Source organism: Nerophis ophidion, linkage group LG04 (assembly GCF_033978795.1).
Source record: "Nerophis ophidion isolate RoL-2023_Sa linkage group LG04, RoL_Noph_v1.0, whole genome shotgun sequence".
In the NCBI taxonomy this organism is placed as follows: domain Eukaryota; kingdom Metazoa; phylum Chordata; class Actinopteri; order Syngnathiformes; family Syngnathidae; genus Nerophis; species Nerophis ophidion.
The window spans coordinates 53206188-53224199 of record NC_084614.1 but is presented as its reverse complement, the minus strand read 5'-3'; the positions used below and the strand labels follow the sequence as shown (position 1 = coordinate 53224199).

Below are 18012 nucleotides of genomic sequence, written 5' to 3'. Positions count from 1 at the left end.
TGTCTACAAAATGGCTGCTTATAGTGACCAGCGTGAACGCAAGAGAAATACATTATTGCTAGGGGTGTGGGAAAAATCGATTTGAATTCGAATCGCGATTCAGAATCAATCCTCATTTAAAAAAAAATAGATTTATTTATTTATTTATTATTATTTTTTTTAATCCATCCATCCATTTTCTACCGCTTATTCCCTTTTGGGGTCGCGGGGGGTGTTGGCGCACTATCTCAGCTTCAATCGGGCGGAAATCCAACAAAACAATACACAGCAATACCATAACAATGCAATCCAATTCCAAAACCAAACCTGACCCAGCAACACTGCAATAAACAGAGCAATTGAGAGAAGACACAAACACGGCACAGAACAAACCAAAAGTAAACAAATAAAAAATGAAGTAGTGAAACAAAAATATTATCATCAACAGTATCAATATTAGTTATCATTTCAACATAGCAGTGATTAAAAATCCCTCATTGACATTATCATTAGACATTTATAAAAATTTTAAAAAAGAACAAAAGTGTCACAGTTGCTTACACTTGCATCGCATCTCATAAGCTTGACAACACACTGTGTCCAATATTTTCACAAAGATAAAATAAGTCATATATTTGTTTTTTTTAATAGTTAAAACAAATGTACAATATTGCAATCAGTTGATATAAAATTTTCCTTTACAATTGTAAAAGCTTTTTACAAAAATTTACTACTCTGCTTGCATTGTCAGCAGACTGGGGTAAATCCTGCTGAAATCCTGTGTATTGACTGAATAGAGGCCCTGCGATGTCCAGGGTGTACCCCGCCTTCCGCCCGATTGTAGCTGAGATAGGCGCCAGCGCCCCCCGCGGCCCCAAAAGGGAATAAGCGGTAGAAAATGGATGGATGAATGAATAGAGAATCCTTTTGAATCGGGAAAAAAAATGTTTTTGAATCGAGAATCGTGTTGAATTGAAATTTTTTATTTTTATTTTAAATTGAATCGTGACCCCAAGAATCGATATTGAATCGAATCGTGGGACACCCAAAGATTCACAGAGCTAATCATTGCCTTTCAGTTCAGTGTTTTAACTTAGCACACTGCACATTTGCACTAAATCCACCTTCATCTACTACTCACTGTCCATTTCATTCGTGTACATGTAGATACACAGAGATTACTTTTTATCATATTTTGTATTTTATTCATCTTGTTCTCTTTATTTTTTTAATCTAATTTAATTTTGATTTATTTTTGCTATTTAATGTTTCATGTAGCACCATTGCGCCTAAAGAAAAAACATTTTTGTGTGTGAACCCTCACTGACAATGGCACAAAAAAAGGTTCTGATTCTGTGATTAAACATTAGTTTGTTTGTTTTGGTAAACTGCAGGTGCAGCCATCACTCATTACATTGTATCGCAGATTGTTTTTCCTTTGTATCTTTTTTTACACATAATCTCTGTATTGTTTACCTAAATTAAGCATTGTCAGCCATAAAAATGGCTAAATTAAGTCAACATATCAACACTACAGTAGTATGTGCTACTATCCTCAGTGAGTTGCTACGTGGTTGAATAGAAAAACTGGAAATTGGTATGGATCATGTTGTATGCATGCATCTATGAAATAAACTCAAACTCATACTTTGCAGTGGTGTGGAAGCTTGGGTGTCTCTATGACTCTGTGTGCTACACCGGAATGGGCTCGGCCCCAGCAGGTTGCACAGGGTGTAGGTCAGACGAAGAGCAGCACCTGGCCCTCCAGGTTGGGGGTTTGGTATGGATTCAACAATCCTATCCCAGAAAAAGAACAATGTTACATATTCACATACAAAGAACTCCAAAGTAACTAACGCCCTGGTTGAGGTTGAACTCACAGCTTGAAAAAATGTGACGACTAGTAGTGAAAACCCTTTTGAAACGACTATGCCGGCAACCGTCATCTCTACCAGGACCACCAGTAACATCAGAACATGGAATGTCAGAACCGTGTTTGAAATCATTAAAACCGCTGATTGGCAGCCGAGATGAGATGCTAGAACAGGGGTCACCAACCTTTTTAAAACTAAGAGCTACTGCTTGGGTACTGATTAATGCGAAGGGCTACCAGTTTGATACACACTTAAATAAATTGCCAGAAATAGCCAATTTGCTCAATTTACCTTTAATATATATATGTATATATATATATATATATATATATACACACACAAAAATGGGTATTTCTGTCTGTCATTCCGTCATTTTCTTCCTTTTACGGAATATTTTTGGTAGAGAATAAATGATGACAGGAACACTCAATTGAACGGTTTAAAAGAGGAGAAAACAGGAAAAAAATGAAAATTTAATTTTGAAACATAGTTTATCTTCAGTTTCGACTCTTTAAAATTCACCCGAAAAAAAGAAGTGAAATACTAGCTAATTAGAATCTTTTTGAAAAAATTAAAAAAATTATTTATGCAACATCATTAGTAATTTTTCCTGATTAAGATTAATTTTATAATTTTAATGACATGTTTCAAATAGGTTAAAATCCAATCTGCACTTTGTTAGAATATATAACAAATTGGACCAAGCTATATTTCTAACAAAGACAAATCATTATTTCTTCTAGATTTTCCAAAACAAAATTTTTTTAAAGAAATTCAAAAGACTTTGAAATAAGATTCAAATTTGATTCTAAAGATTTTCTAGATTTCCCAGAATAATTTTTTTGAATTTTAATAATAATAAGTTTGAAGAAATATTTCACATATATTCTTTGTTGAAAAAACAGAAGCTAAAATGAAGAATTAAATTAAAATGTATTTATTATTCTTTACAATAAAAAAAGTTATTTCATTTGAACATTGATTTAAATTGTCAGGAAAGAAGAGGAAGGAATTTAAAATGTAAAAAGGTATGTGTTTAAAAATCCTAAAATAATTTTTAAGGTTGTATTTTTTTCTCTAAAATTGTATTTCTGAAAGTTATAAGAAGCAAAGTAAAAAAAAATAAATGAATGTTTTTAAACAAGTGAAGACCAAGTTTTTAAAATATTTTCTTGGATTTTCAAATTCTATTTGAGTTTTGTCTCTCTTAAAATTAAAAATGTCGAGCAAAGCGAGACCAGCTTGCTAGCAAATAAATAAAATTAAAAACATAGAGGCAGCACACTGGTAAGTGCTGCTATTTGAGCTATTTTTAGAACAGGCCAGCGGGCTACTCATCTGGTCCTTACGGGCTACCTGGTGCCCGCGGGCACCGCGTTGGTGACTCCTGCGCTAGAACCTAGCTTTTTGGAAATCATTGAGTCTAGGTGGACAGGCTTTGGTCAGCAATAGCCACCTGGGCGATGGTGCTGTTCTCGAACCACAAGGCAGCAAATGCGACCCACAGCCAGGGATTGGCCTTGATGTTAAAAAGATGGCACACAGAGCTCTCATTGGATGGTAGTCCCATAACCAACCGTTTCTTTCTGACTGGTTTCGCTTAACAAACAAGACGTTCAACATCAATCAATCAATCAATCAATGTTTAGTTATATAGCCCTAAATCACTAGTGTCTCAAAGGGCTGCACAAACCACAACACAAACCACTACGACATCCTCGGTAGGCCCACATTAGGGCAAGGAAAACTCACACCCAGTGGGACGTCGGTGACAATGATGACTATGAGAACCTTGGAGAGGAGGAAAGCAATGGATGTCGAGCGGGTCTAACATGATACTGTGAAAGTTAAATCCATAATGGATCCAACACAGTCGCAAGAGTCCAGTCCAAAGCGGATCCAACACAGCAACGAGAGTCCCGTTCACAGCGGAGCCAGCAGGAAAACATCCCAAGCGGAGGCGGATCAGCAGCGCAGATGTGTCCCCAGCCGATACACAGGCGAGCAGTACATGGCCACTGGATCGGACCGGACCCCCTCCACAAGGGAGAGTGGGACATAGGAGAAAAAGAAAAGAAACGGCAGATCAACTGGTCTAAAAAGGGAGTCTATTTAAAGGCTAGAGTATACAAATGAGTTTTAAGGTGAGACTTAAATGCTTCTACTGAGGTGGCATCTCAAACTTTTACCGGGAGGGCATTCCAGAGTACCGGAGCCCGAAATGAAAACGCTCTATAGCCCGCAGACTTTTTTGGGCTTTGGGAATCACTAATAAGCCGGAGTCCTTTGAACGCAAATTTCTTGCCGGGACATATGGTACAATACAATCGGCAAGAGAGGATGGAGCTAGACCGTGTAGTATTTTATACGTAAGTAGTAAAACCTTAAAGTCACATCTTAAGTGCACAGGAAGCCAGTGCAGGTGAGCCAGTACAGGCGTAATGTGATCAAACTTTCTTGTTCTTGTCAAAAGTCTAGCAGCCGCATTTTGTACCAACTGTAATCTTTTAGTGCTAGACATGGGGAGACCCGAAAATAATACGTTACAGTAGTCGAGGCGAGACGTAACAAACGCATGGATAATGATCTCAGCGTCTTTAGTGGACAGAATGGAGCGAATTTTAGCGATATTACGGAGATGAAAGAAGGCCGTTTTAGTAACGCTTTTAATGTGTGACTCAAAGGAGAGAGTTGGGTCAAAGATAACACCCAGATTCTTTACCGAGTCGCCTTGTTTAATTGTTTGGTTGTCAAATGTTAGAGTTGTATTATTAAATAGAGGTCGGTGTCTAGCAGGACCGATAATCAGCATTTCCGTTTTTTTGGCGTTGAGTTGCAAAAAGTTAGCGGACATCCATTGTTTAATTTCATTAAGACACAACATGAATATCATCCAAGGCTGTGCCCTGACCAATGTGAGTGATGAAAACATCAAAGATGATTTCTACAACAGACTGCTGGCCATCAACCAGGCATGCCCAAGACGTAACATTACCGTCACCATGGGTGACTTCAATGCCAAGATCAGCAGCAAAAACCAGGAGTAATGGGAAAACATCGGGAAATAAATGAGAATTGGGAGAGGTTTGCCAAGCTGTGTGCCACTACCAACCTGGGCGGGAGCTTCTTCCAGCATAAACGGATACAGTGACACTAGCCCTTATTACGCAAAACCTAACCACTACTTCTGCATTGGGGAAAAAGTTCAAAAGCTCTCTTGAAGATGTACGCATCAGAAAGGGAGCGGATGTTGCATCAGACCACCATCTTCAGGGCGCCCGCATGAAGCTCAAGCTGAAGCAGAACTGGTCAGGGAAAATCAGCCAAGGCCAGAAGTACACCATCACTGCTCTGAAAGGATACACGAGTTTTGAACCACAATTTTTAAAAAGGTCCAGGTTCTGCAAGAGCAGAACGAGGGGGGAGACCATGGATGAAAAGTGGCAGAGCATTAAGAGGCAATAACATCAACATGTCAGGAAGTGCTAGGTTACAAGAAGCAGGGGCAAAAAGAATAGATCTCAGCAGGGACCTTAGAAAGAATCCCTGAGAGGCAAAAGAAGAAGGCAGGAATAGAAAATAGTAGCACACATGCTAGAAAAGCCAAAACCCAAGAAAATAATTCAGAAGCAAATAGAATAGTAAGAAGTGAATAAGAGCTAATAAGAAAAAAATCATGGAGGCACTGGCAACAGGGAACTGTATACAAACACAAAAAAACTCAAACAACTTTAGCGTGCCAGTGAGGGACAGAGATGGAAAACATATTCCAGGCATGCCATAGACATTCTCCAACAAACCTATCCAAGCAGCCGATAATGACCATCTTATAGTCTGTGATGTTCCAACGAAGGAAGAAATGTATTAGGCGAATCTAGAAATTGACAAACGGGAAGTCAGTAGGGCCAAACATCATTTCTGCAGAAGCTTTGAAAGCAGTGACCACAGTGGAAATACTCAATCCCCTATTCCAAAACATCTGGGGGGAGGAGGACATTCCATCAGAGTGGAAGGAGGGTGCACACTCCCAAAGAAGGGTGACCTAAGTTCCTGTTCGAACCACAGGGGGAAATCACTTCTGTCAACCCATCCATTCATCATCCCATCCATCCTTCCATTTTCTACCACTTATCCCCCTCATGGTCGCGGGGGTGAATGGAGCCTATCTTCTGTCAACCCCAGCTAAGATATTCATTTGAGTCCCCCTAAACAGAATGAAAAATGCAGTTGACCCACATCTCCGAGATCAGAAAACTGGCTTCAGGAAGAAAACATCATGCACGGACCAGACAACAACCCTCCAGATTATTTTAGAACAGTCCTAAGAGTGGAAGTCACCGATACATGAATTTTATTGACTATGAAGAGTCATATGACAGTGTGCATAGGCAGAACATTGGACACTGCTAAAACACTATGAGGTAACAGCAAAAATTACTAGTATAATCAGGAACTCCTATGAATGAATGACCTGCAGAGTGGTTCATGGCCAGCATCTTACTAAAATCTTCCAACTGCAACAAGAGTGAGGCAAGGATGCTTGCGGTCACCGTTCCTTTTTCTGTTGGCAAAAGATTGGGTAATGAAGACATCAACTGCCCAGAAGAGAAATGGTATCCAATGGACACCTTGAACACAATTGGATGACCTTGACTTTGCTGATGAACAGAAACTTCTTTCCCACACACGGCAACAAATTCAGGAGAAGACATCTATATTCGCAACTCAGTCAGCACGCCTTGGCCTTTTTACTCACAACGGGAAGAGCCAGATCCTCAAAGTAAACGATAATAGCATGACCCCCATCTGTCTAGGCTATAGGTGCTGATGTAAAAGTTAGTATGTTAGCTTTCCACTAGCTGAAGAATGTCGGGATCCTCTGAGCTGCCTTAGAACACAAAGATCTGGATCTTTAACTCCATGGTAAAGATTGTACTTTTACGGTGCAAAAACCTGGAGAACAACGGTGAACAAATTCAGTTCTTAATCAACACCTGTCTCGGATGAATCCTAATAGTACACGGGCCGAATACAATCACTAATTTAGAGCTGTGGCAGCGAACAAAACAGCAGCCTGTGGAGGACGAAATCCTCAGAAGACGCTGAAATTGGTTTGGCCATGCCTTTCGCAAGCCTGCATCCAACACAGAAAAACACACCCTTTTTTGGAATCCACAAAGTAAAAGGAGGAGGGGCAGGCAAAGGAACAGCTTGTGCAGGGACCTGGATACAGATGTGTAAATGTCTGGTCACATGGTGGCAGCTGGAGAAGTTGGCCCATGAGGACTGGGATTACTAGAAAGCTCTTGTTCGTGGCCTAAAGGTATGCTCACAGTTGAGAAATGGCTGTAAGTAAGTTGCTACTATGTGAATATTATTTAATGTCTTTAAAAAAACGTATTTGGAAGGTCTTAAACCGTTTTTTATGCTCCAGCTATGAAAATAATGGATTTATTGTTAATTATTCCTATTTTGCGAAAATTCATTCAACATGGTCAGGCTCAGAACCAATTAACGATAAACAAGGGTTTACTGTAACACTGAACACATTTTTCCCCACATTAAATAACTAGAAAAAAATGCCTTTCAAAAGATCAAAAAAAGATTTAAATTGTTTTACATTGTGAATAATTTCTCTTGGTTTCCCTTTAATTGAAATTAATAGAAAGTATTTGGTATTTGCCACCATTTTACACTGCAAAGGACATTGCATAAAATGTGCCAATTAAGTGTTCTCAACTACCAGCAAGTTCATTATCATGCACATAACATTAACAGATTGCATGATTTTTTTTTATATTATTTTTTTAGCTAGTGATGTGATGTTTCTCGTCACACGCTAGAGGTAATATGCAGTCAGTAGCACGTAGGAGCAAACATTTATTATTTGTATATTAAGTAAAGTAAATGTGTATGAACTTACCAGTTTACCAAAGATACTTTTAAATTAAATACATTAAAAACTAATTAAAATAAATCATCAAACTGTCACATTGAGGGGCGTTAATAAAACAACACCTCGTTTTAGGATTGTACTTTCTGAGCAATCAACAGCACCCTCTAGCGCCATTATTTGTGAACAACACACCATTCATTCAAATAAATGTTTTGTTCCGTCTGTTTTTGAGTCTGAGTACAATTTTGGTACATTTTGGCGATTAATTGCTGTGTGACATTATTGGACGCCACGCCATGGGAATACTTACTAACAACATCTTTAGACTGCGAGATCAACGGTTTCATGGTAAATATAAACCTTAGAGATGTATCAATCAATCAATGTTCATTTATATAGCCCTAAATCACTAGTGTCTCAAAGTGCTGCACAAACCACAACACAATAATCTATATTCCCTGACATCCTCGGTAGGCCCACATAAGGACAAGGAAAACTCACACCCAGTGGGACGTTGGTGACAATGATGACTATGAGAACCTTGGAAAGGACCACATATGTGGGATCCCCCCCCCCCCCCCACCCCCCCACCCCCCCAGGGGATGATTTGATGAACAGAGCAAAAAACATGACCAAGGGCAGCACACACCCTGGCTTCCACCTGTTCGAATTGCTACCATCAGGCAGGCGCTACAGGTGCATCAGAGTCAGAACAAACAGGCTCAGAGATAGCTTCTTTCCCAAACCTGTCACCATGTTGAACTCTAACCTATAATAATAATAATTCACCCCTGTACAATATCATGCCCTAATACCCTACTGTGCAATACTACCCTTCGAGTGCAATACGTCCGACACTGATTGTTATTTATTACTTCGGTACTTTTGTCTTGTTCTGTATATTGTACAGTATTTTGTATTTCTATAGTGTTTTGTATATTGTACAGGATTGCTTGTTATTTTTATTGGATAGTAGTCTGTTTATTTCAGTTATTACTTTTTTCCTTTATTACCTCTTGTGTTATTTATTTCACCCCATATTTGTTCCCACTACCGAACCTTAAATTGGAGTCTTTAATCTCGTTGTATGCAATGACAATAAAGTCCATTCTCTTCTATTCTATTCTATTTTATTTTAGACGTTGAATGCTAATTTGAGAGCATTTGTGATTTTATTATGATGCCAATGCTTCTTAAATTGTATCGTATTCAATTTTACTGATAAAAAATATAATTTATAATTATAAATAATTAGCCTTACACTAACTCAATCTTAGTTTTTTTTTTTGTTTTTTTGTTTTTTTGTTTTTGTTTTTTTAAATCACAATTTCAGCTTTCAGAAAGATGAACTGAAGTAAATTAATTTGTGTAATCAACGATCAATTTTTCTCTTTTATTCTAAATGTGTTGTTTTATTTGCACCATTGCCCCTAAAGTGTATTTATTTATTAGGAAAGTGAACTCCATATTTTTTAAAACTTTCAACAGATGAAGCTCTTGTCCAATCAGAGTTCAGATAAAATGTGACGTCACGTTTCTGCGACGGGCCTCAGTAAACAGTATCGCTGTGCGAGATTTAAAATGGGAGACGAATATATAGAGCAATGTTTACATCTTTTATGGATACGATGATATTGTCCCGGGTAATTTTACTCTCTACTATATAATTATTTGACGTAAACTGGGTTTTGAGGAAGGAACGAAGAGTGTCTGTTGCTAATGCTAGCGTAGCGTGCGGACACTGTTGTTTTTGTCATTGACGTCAAGCCAATGGAACAAACGTAAGTGTTGTTAACCCGACTCTCACCTTCACTATTCTGATGCCTGTTTTAGTGGTCGTGTTAACAGAGCTGCTCTAAACAAACCAACTAAAGTTCAGCTATGACTACCAGGCGGACAAGCTTAAGCTACTCCAGCAGCATGAATTTAACTAGTGGAAACCGCAAGCAGAGTATGAACCCTATTCCTGACAGGACTGGACCAGAATCCTGCTACGATCGCAAGCCAGACAAGGCTGAGTATGTCAGCATGAGTATCACATCGCTTAAATCCCGCCTCGCCCCCACCATTCAAACTGCCATGTCGACTGCTGTTGATACTCTCCTGGGTGAAGTGGTGCTAGTGCTCAACGAGACCCATCAAGAGTTGTTGCACAAAGAACAAGAGAACGAGAGACTCAAACTGCGCCTGGAGGTGTCCGAAAGGGAGTTAAAGACTTTACAGGAGTGTCTCTGCAGCGCTCAGAAGCTGATCGACCAGCTACAGATCTCATACACCGGCACTCCGAACATCGGTCAGTCAGTTTTTGTAGCATCGCTCGACCGAGACCATCAAAACCCTCGTAATGTGAATGGAGCCGGTGTTGACCTGGGTCTAAGTGGTTCTGTGGACGAGGCACTTCATGGGTTTGAGCCTAGGGATGAATACAAAATATGCCAGCTGTCTATTCAACCAGATGGTTCTGTCACCAACCATGTTCTGGGCTCTTTTACAACAGACATGTGCACCGACACTAACACACCAGGTAAATGCGCTGTACAAAATTGTTCATTTGTGTCTTCAAAACTCTTGTTCTTCATGACGTGTCTGCTTTAGATGACAGGCAGCCTCAGGGACCGGAGGAGAGTACCAGCTTTGAAATAAAAGTCGAGCAGGGACCAGTTTCAAGCTCCAGTCAGACCAACAGGAAGGACCTGCAGAATGACAACAGAGTGGGCGATGGAGAGCAGTCGTCTCACACCGTGAGCTTCATTCAAGTTGGAGAGGAGGGACCATCCCAGCATTCCTTCTCTCACTCCATGCGTCATCAAAGGCCCATTCGAGAATGCACCAGCGTCATGCAGCAGGGTGTGTTGGATGGACAAAAGCCACTGGCGAGGACTTCTGGACCCAACAGAGGTGACAGTGTTTCTCAGGGGAGACCTGGAAACTCTGCCGGACCCTCTAGTGTGGACACTGCAGTTGATCCCGCTAGCGATCGTCCACATCATTGCTTAGAATGTGGGAAGACATTCCGTCTGATATCCAGCCTGAAGAAGCACATCCGCATCCACACGGGAGAGAAGCCCTACCCTTGCAGCGTCTGTGGCCGCCGATTCCGCGAGTCTGGCGCCCTCAAGACTCACCTGCGTATACACACTGGGGAGAAACCGTACTCGTGCTCAGAGTGCGGCAACTGCTTCCGCCACTTGGACGGTCTGCGCAAGCACAGGCGCACGCACACCGGAGAGAAACCTTACGTCTGCTCCATATGCGGGAAACGTCTGAGCCGCTTGCAGCACCTCAAGCACCACCAGCTCATCCACACAGGCGAGAGGCCGTGCTGCTGCCCCTTCTGCAACCGCGCCTTCAAGGAGCCCGCCGCGCTGCGCAAGCACATAAGGACACACCGCGGAGAGGGCGGACACTTGCCGGTCACAGCCAGCGAAGAACGGGATACAATTGATGACATTAACAACCTGCATCCGGCAGCTCCTTCACCCCAGATGAGGTTTGGTGAGTGGGTGCCGGAGGAGGAAGACAACTCAGTTGTTGACTGTGTCTAGAAAGGTAAACACTGGATTATGGGAGAAATTTGCAGTGGTGTGTCCCAATCATCTGTGTTTAAATGAGAAATGCTTATTGTTGGATTGACAGCTTCATTTTGGCTGTCAGAATGCTAGGATCTATTTTAAAAAGCACTAACAAATGAGAAAAAATATTAATAGAAATTTGCTGGCCCAGGCACAGCGATGCTATACTAGCCAATAAGAAGACTGAAGAAAGTCATTAAGGACGAGGCATAATATTAATATCAGTGAATCAGAGAAAAGGGCAATTTTGTCTTGGAAAGTCAGCAAATTGGTACAAAAAATGTTTTTTTTTAAGTACCTAATTTTGTATTGTCATTTTTTTTTTTTCTGTTGAGGTATTTTCCTGCTTAACATTCTTAGACACTTTTAACTTCCTGCCACCGTTGTAGAAAACACGTGTTAGAAGTTGGTCAGCTTTTTAACAATGTTGACTAAAAAGTTGAGAACATTGACAATTCTGAAAGTGCCTTGACTGTTTAATTTGATCAATACTGTAGTTACCTGGAATCCCTGAAATGTTTTGCTATTCTTTATTACAATCATAACGCGTTTGATGGGTATTTGTCACCATAATCAATCGAAATGAAACTAAGAAAAGGGAGAAATTACAAAGCGTTGAATAATTTTGATCTTAAAGCACCAAATAAGGTGAATCTCTGTTTCTGTGGGAGGCGGTGTGGCTGGGTTGATATACCGGCCGTGTCAGCAACTTGGTGGTTGCAGGTTCGATTCCCGCTTCTGCCATCCAAGTCAGTGTGGATGTGTCCTTTGGCAAGACACTTTACCCATCTGCTCCCAATGCCACTCACACTAGTTAAGTTGTAGATAATGGCTTCCACTATGTAAAGCACTTTGAGTCTCTAGAGAAAAAATACTATATAAATGTAATTCACTTCACTGTTAACTATTTGGCTCATTCACTAGAGGTACACGTTTCATATTCGTTTTTGCACACCTTTTCATTAAACAAACCGTGTGGAGTTTGCATGTTCCCCCAGTGACTGCGTGACTTCTCTCCGGGTACTCCGGCTTCCTCCCACCTCCAAAGAAATGCACCTGGCATGAGTGTGTAATTGGTTGTCCGTCTATCTGTGTTGGCCCTGCGATGGGGTGACCCTGAGAGGGATAAGGGGTACAAATGGATGGATGGAATTCTATTTACCAACTACTCATTCTGTTTGCGGGTCATATGTAGTGACTTTTTTAATCCAACAGATGGCGCCTTTATGAAACAGTCAGCTAGTGTCAGTGCAGTGTCAATACGGCCAGTAAGTGTGCCACACACTCACACAAGTGTCACTTATTCATCACTAACAAATACCATAATTAGAGGCTAAATACACACAACACAAACTTTTGTATCATATTTCCCTTGAAATGCAAACTCACATTCCAAGTTGTTATGGCTATGCACTTGTGTTCACTGCATGAGTTTTCACAGAACTTTTATAATTTTAATAACGGTTTAGCTCTCTAGTATGGATTTTTTTGTAATTGATGAAGTCCTTAGTCCATCTATTTCCTGACAAGTTTCACTTTCAAGTTTTACTTTTTTGTTGTTTCTACCAACCCATTGAAACTGCCTAAAAGCTAAAATGATCCAGTACAAAAATGAGGCTTCATAAAGCTAGTAATGATCAAATTGACCAACAAAGGAAAATGCCACCAAGTGTATTTTGATGCTCTTATATGTTTGTAAATATGACTGTCATTATTTCATTCTGTCTAATGACATTGCATTTGTTGTTCATAGTATTGAAAATATAAATACACTAACTCATAGTTTAAGTATACACTTAACTTTTTCCCAAATACTCCATATAGTCTCTGAAAAAAATAATGTGTGTCTTTTTTCCTGTATGCTTAATTGTGCTCTAATGAGCTACTGCTATCAAAAATATACTCCAAATGTAAATTATGTTGTTGTAAAGCCACAGAATGGCCTGTCAAGGTAGAGTTCTCCCCTGATTATACTGTACTTCTACCTTGTATGATCGTAAATAAGGCATTTGAATGAAGCTTTAGGCAAAAAAAAAAAACTAGAAGTCTGTGTTTATTGTGAAATTACCTTTCTATGCTTCTGTGCTCAAAATGTAGTGTATCCCTACCCCCTCCCAACATGTGCATTAAGTCGACTGTAAATGTTTCTAAATTAAAAGGCCTTATTCATACTTGACCTTTATTGGAAAGAAAACTTGTTGCCATGTGGAATTAAGAGGCCCCAAGCTTAGTATACTCTAAAATTATCCGAGGATCTCCTTTACAACCTGGATCAGATGCCTCATGTAACAATGAAAGGACATGGAGAGTTGGTAGGTACAGTACAGACTACGCCCGAAGCAGCTCTAAAGCAAACAGCAGGCAAGTTGATTAACACGTATTATTTTCACAATCAAAGCACTACTCTGAATGTAACACTTGTTTTGCACCACAGTGCCACCTGTTGGATCTAATGACGCTTGCGTTGGACACAAGTGATGCCTGCTCTAACCTGCTGCTACTTTGAGGTTTGTGTTGTATTGATGTGACCCTGTTGCATCACAACTGCTGTGCCATACAGATGGTCGCGATCTGTGTGCATATATACACACACACACAGATCCCAAATAACACCGAAGTAAGAACAGCTGATGTGTTCTTTGGTGTGATTGCAAGTTCAGCACAAAATACATACTGTACTGTTCTGTAGTAGAGTCTATATTATCATTTAAACACTTCTAAAAAGTTCTACTGGAGTTCTTGCTGGTCTGCAACCATCATATCTTCTCAAGGGACAATAGTGTAGAATTAAAACATGTATAGAACTTAAAGTAGTCAGTGTGCAGCTTGTGTAGCAGTAAAAATGACTGCTCTCTGAGAATAACTCAACACTCAGCCATTGCATTTCCCATTCATCCATCCATTTTGCCGCCGCTTATCCAAGTCGGGGTTGCGGGGGCAGCAGTCAAAGCAGAGATGCCTGAATGTCCCTGTCCCTGGGCACCTCCTCGAGTACCACCCAGGGTGTTCCCAGGCCAGCTGTGAGACATAGTCCCTGCAGCGTGTCCCAGGTCTGTCCCGAGGCCTCCTTCCGGCTGGACATGCCCAAAAAACCTTACCAGAGAGGCATCCAGGAGAACCTTCTGCGTTTATTTTCTAATTGTCCTATATTCAATGTGAGCACCATTGTTATCCAGCACTGCCTTAATCCTTTTGGGCATGGAATTCAAATGAGTTGCACAGGTTTTTCCTTTCATAAAGTGTTTTTTTTTTGGTTCCTTTACATGTTGGAAAATTACCATGCTGCTCAGTTTACCAAAGAATGTGTATCCGATGTTCTGACAACGAGTGCTCCCCAATGGAATGCATGCTCCCCATACATGCGCATGCGTATGAAAGTGCTTCCCTTTGGAATTCTTGCTCCCCCTGTGTATGCGCATATACAGGGGGAGCATGAATTTCAATGGGAAGCACTCGTCGCCAAAACACCGGCTCTTTTCATCATTGTCCATGCTGGAATTGATGTTTGCGGCTAAGTAGCACTCATGCAGGCCAAACTATGACTTTACAACCACCATGCTTGACTGTAGACAAGACGCAATCATCTTGGTACTCACTTTTGTCGCAAGCTATTTAGACAACAATATGGGTGTGTTACTGTTGATTCCTTTTCAATGGACAGTCATACACCCATACTGCTGTACAAGCTCCACACTGACTACTCTTAAGTATATCCGAGTTTAATACTGTGCCTTGAAAAGCTGGGTTAAGATGAGATGTAATAAACATGGTTGCTGAAATGTGAGGAATACAGTCACTTTTTTTGACTTACAGCGATGCCTCGGTTTTCAATGAAAATGTTTTCAAATATCGTCTCGGTTATCACACGGCCAAATATTGCGAGTAACAAACTAACCCACTTGTGTTAGTTTGGACATGTGTGTCATCCCACGGAAGGGAGAGCCCAAACAATGAAATTCCACTGGTTTGATGACATGATCTTACGTCATTAAACACACTATTTCATTATTACACAACATGCCTGCAATCATTTTCCCCCAGCTCCGTCACCCTTCTATGACATCATCACTGCTTGACTTTTATTGTTAGCTAACACAGTCACACCATAAGCCTCCGTGCCTCTTTATTGAGTACGGCTGCAAAAAAATAAAAATAATCCACCACGGGGCCAAAGAAAGTTGCGAGTAACAGCACTTTGATAAAAAAAGGTGGAAAAAAAAGAACCTGTAGCAATGTAGAAGGTGGTGAGGTGATCGTCTGTTTCTCCTCTTTCTTCACCAACAAGAGTTTCAATAAAGCTAAAAGTGATGCGAAATGTTTATTTACCAATTTTAGCTGTAAGTCATATGCATTCTGCAATGTTTTCCGCATGGCACACTTTATTTGGGATAAAATGTGTTTTGTGTTAATAGTTTTGGGTGTCAGGAATGCATTAATTTGATTTACATTACATATCATCAGCGGGACCCTCGCTGCTGTGTTGGATCCACTATGGATTGAACTTTCACAGTATCATGTTAGACCCGCTCGACATCCATTGCTTTTGTCCTCTCCAAGGTTCTCATAGTCATCATTGTCACCGACGTCCCACTGGGTGTGAGTTTTCCGTGCCCTTATGTGGGCCTACCGAGGATGTCGTAGTGGTTTGTGTTGTGGTTTGTGCAGCCTTTTGAGACACAAGTGATTTAGGGCTATATAAGTAAACATTGATTGATTGATATCAGAAAAACAACTTTGCTCTTTTTACAATTCCGTCTTCAGTTCAGATCATTTATTTGAGATTTAAAAAAATTTTTAAAAAGCAATACATACATATTCATACTCAGAATAAGCAACAATTATGTTGCATGGACTCGGTTACATAGCGGAAGCACATTGAGCTCAAAAGGGGTAAGCAGAAGTAAACTACTAATGATCGCCTACCCCTTTTTTATATATATTCCCATTTCATTTTAGCTGTTGATTTCTTGCATATACAATGAATACCTTCCATATGAGGATGGGTGAACAAATTAGGACTGAAATCATGGAAAATATGGAAAACCATTACGTCTAATGGAGAATGTCTCCTTTGCACCCCTGGTGGTGAAATCTATCAAAATTAGAGTGGTCCCAAAAATTAGGGATTTTTCAAATTGACTGTGTGTCCGTTTTAAAACTGCTCCCCCTCTGGTCGACATATGAAATAACAGGTGTGTGTAAAAATTTTAAGTGCTCATCCTCTGGCCAATGTATGTAATAACAAGTGTGTGTAAGAAATTGAAATGTGCCCCCTTTGGCCAAAATTAATTTAAAAGATATATATATATACATATATATATATATATATATATATATATAGAGAGAGAGAGAGAGAGAGAGACATACTGTAATAACTTGAAGTAAATAATGAAGATTAAAAACCAATTACACACAAACAATAAAAAATAAAATTTACTAAATGCTTACCTTTTTATAATTGCAGGGGACAAGTGGTAGGAAATGGATGGGATGGATGCATGTATATGTCATTAATGTTGTAAATATAAATGTTGTTATAACTACAAAGGGTGGCTCTAGAGAAGGTAACAAATACAAGAGTGTGTGTGTGTGCGTGCGTGTGTGGCATATTTTCTAACTACACTTAATTTATACAATCTTTTAAAGTTAGCAAATGTAGTGATACTTCTTTAGTACTCTTCAAGTTCATTCCACAGGTCAACACCATGCTGTGTAATGAACATGCTCTTCTGGGTAGTACGAACACGCTGTTTCCTGACCTAGTGGAAAGAACTACTAACAAAAACCTGGGCAAGGGCACGCTTCCTGTTCCGCACGGGGCCTGATTTGAGTAAATAATCGCCTGTAAAATGTCAATAACAGGGAGCCTTATATGAGATTTTTTTCAAATGTATTCCTAGTCTCCTCTTGATGAAAATATAGTGGCAAATTTCCCTAGATATTATCATTGTCGGCATGCAGCATTTTACCCTGGACTAGTGAATTATTGCACCGGAGCCGAAACCCTGGTCAGTGATATGTCAGGAAGATATTCCCTTTTTTGTTTGTTTTGCATAGTTAAAAAAAAAAAAAAGATGAACTACTCCATCCATCCATCTATTTTCTACTGCTTGTACCTTTCGGGGTTGCGGGTTGCTGGAGCCTATCTCAGATCCATTCGGGCGGTAGGCGGTGTACACACTAGACAAGTCGCCAGCTCATCGCAGGGCCAATTGATTTCTTAAAATAAAATTCTGCTTAGGGCCCCAATTTGACCTGAACTGAATTACTATTGTACCGTGTGTGGCAAGCCTCAGTAAAATGCTTCTGTACTGTTTTATATCCTGCTATATAGTCCAAAACAACTTTCTTTATGACCCGAGAAGCATGTATAATAATGCTATGGTAGATGTAACTACTGTAAACTTGAGAAATGTGTGCTTTTTTGTGTACCACATTATATTTGATTTGTGTCCCTGTGTGTTGGCAATCAATGACGACAAAGAGAAATGTGAGAGCAGCCTGTGAACTCCATGCAGTCATTTCCTTCAGCGGCTGGAAAGTAAACACTTTTTTGGGGGCGGGGGTGTCACTTAGCTCTCCTCATTGTCTGACTTTCCCTCTTGACAACGTCACCCTCACCAAATACCGCCTTCCTCCCTGGGGACGGCGGTGGACGGCTGTACCAGACACACTTAACTTTTCCCAGGCA

The 18012-nt window shown here is 40.2% G+C and overlaps 1 protein-coding gene and 1 pseudogene across 1 annotated transcript; both read left to right on the top strand.

Annotated features, from left to right (window-relative positions):
• Positions 1 to 3934: 3934 nt before the first annotated feature.
• Positions 3935 to 8280, top strand: LOC133551541 (uncharacterized; annotated as a pseudogene).
• Positions 8281 to 9271: 991 nt separating this feature from the next.
• On the top strand, positions 9272 to 13490 carry si:ch1073-224n8.1 (zinc finger protein 184). The gene is made up of 2 exons (XM_061898320.1): positions 9272 to 10273; positions 10345 to 13490. Exons 1-2 carry the CDS (start codon positions 9631 to 9633, stop codon positions 11292 to 11294), a joined length of 1593 nt encoding a protein of 530 aa, XP_061754304.1. The 5' UTR covers positions 9272 to 9630; the 3' UTR covers positions 11295 to 13490.
• Positions 13491 to 18012: the final 4522 nt, after the last annotated feature.

What these genes read in the sequence shown, in the direction of transcription:
- si:ch1073-224n8.1 (XM_061898320.1), top strand. Translation starts at nt 9,631, where the DNA reads ATGACTACCAGGCGGACAAGCTTAAGCTACTCCAGCAGCATGAATTTA. An exon ending in CACCGACACTAACACACCAG is followed by an intron (nt 10,274 to 10,344) that starts GTAAATGCGCTG and finishes TGTCTGCTTTAG; the next exon opens with ATGACAGGCAGCCTCAGGGA.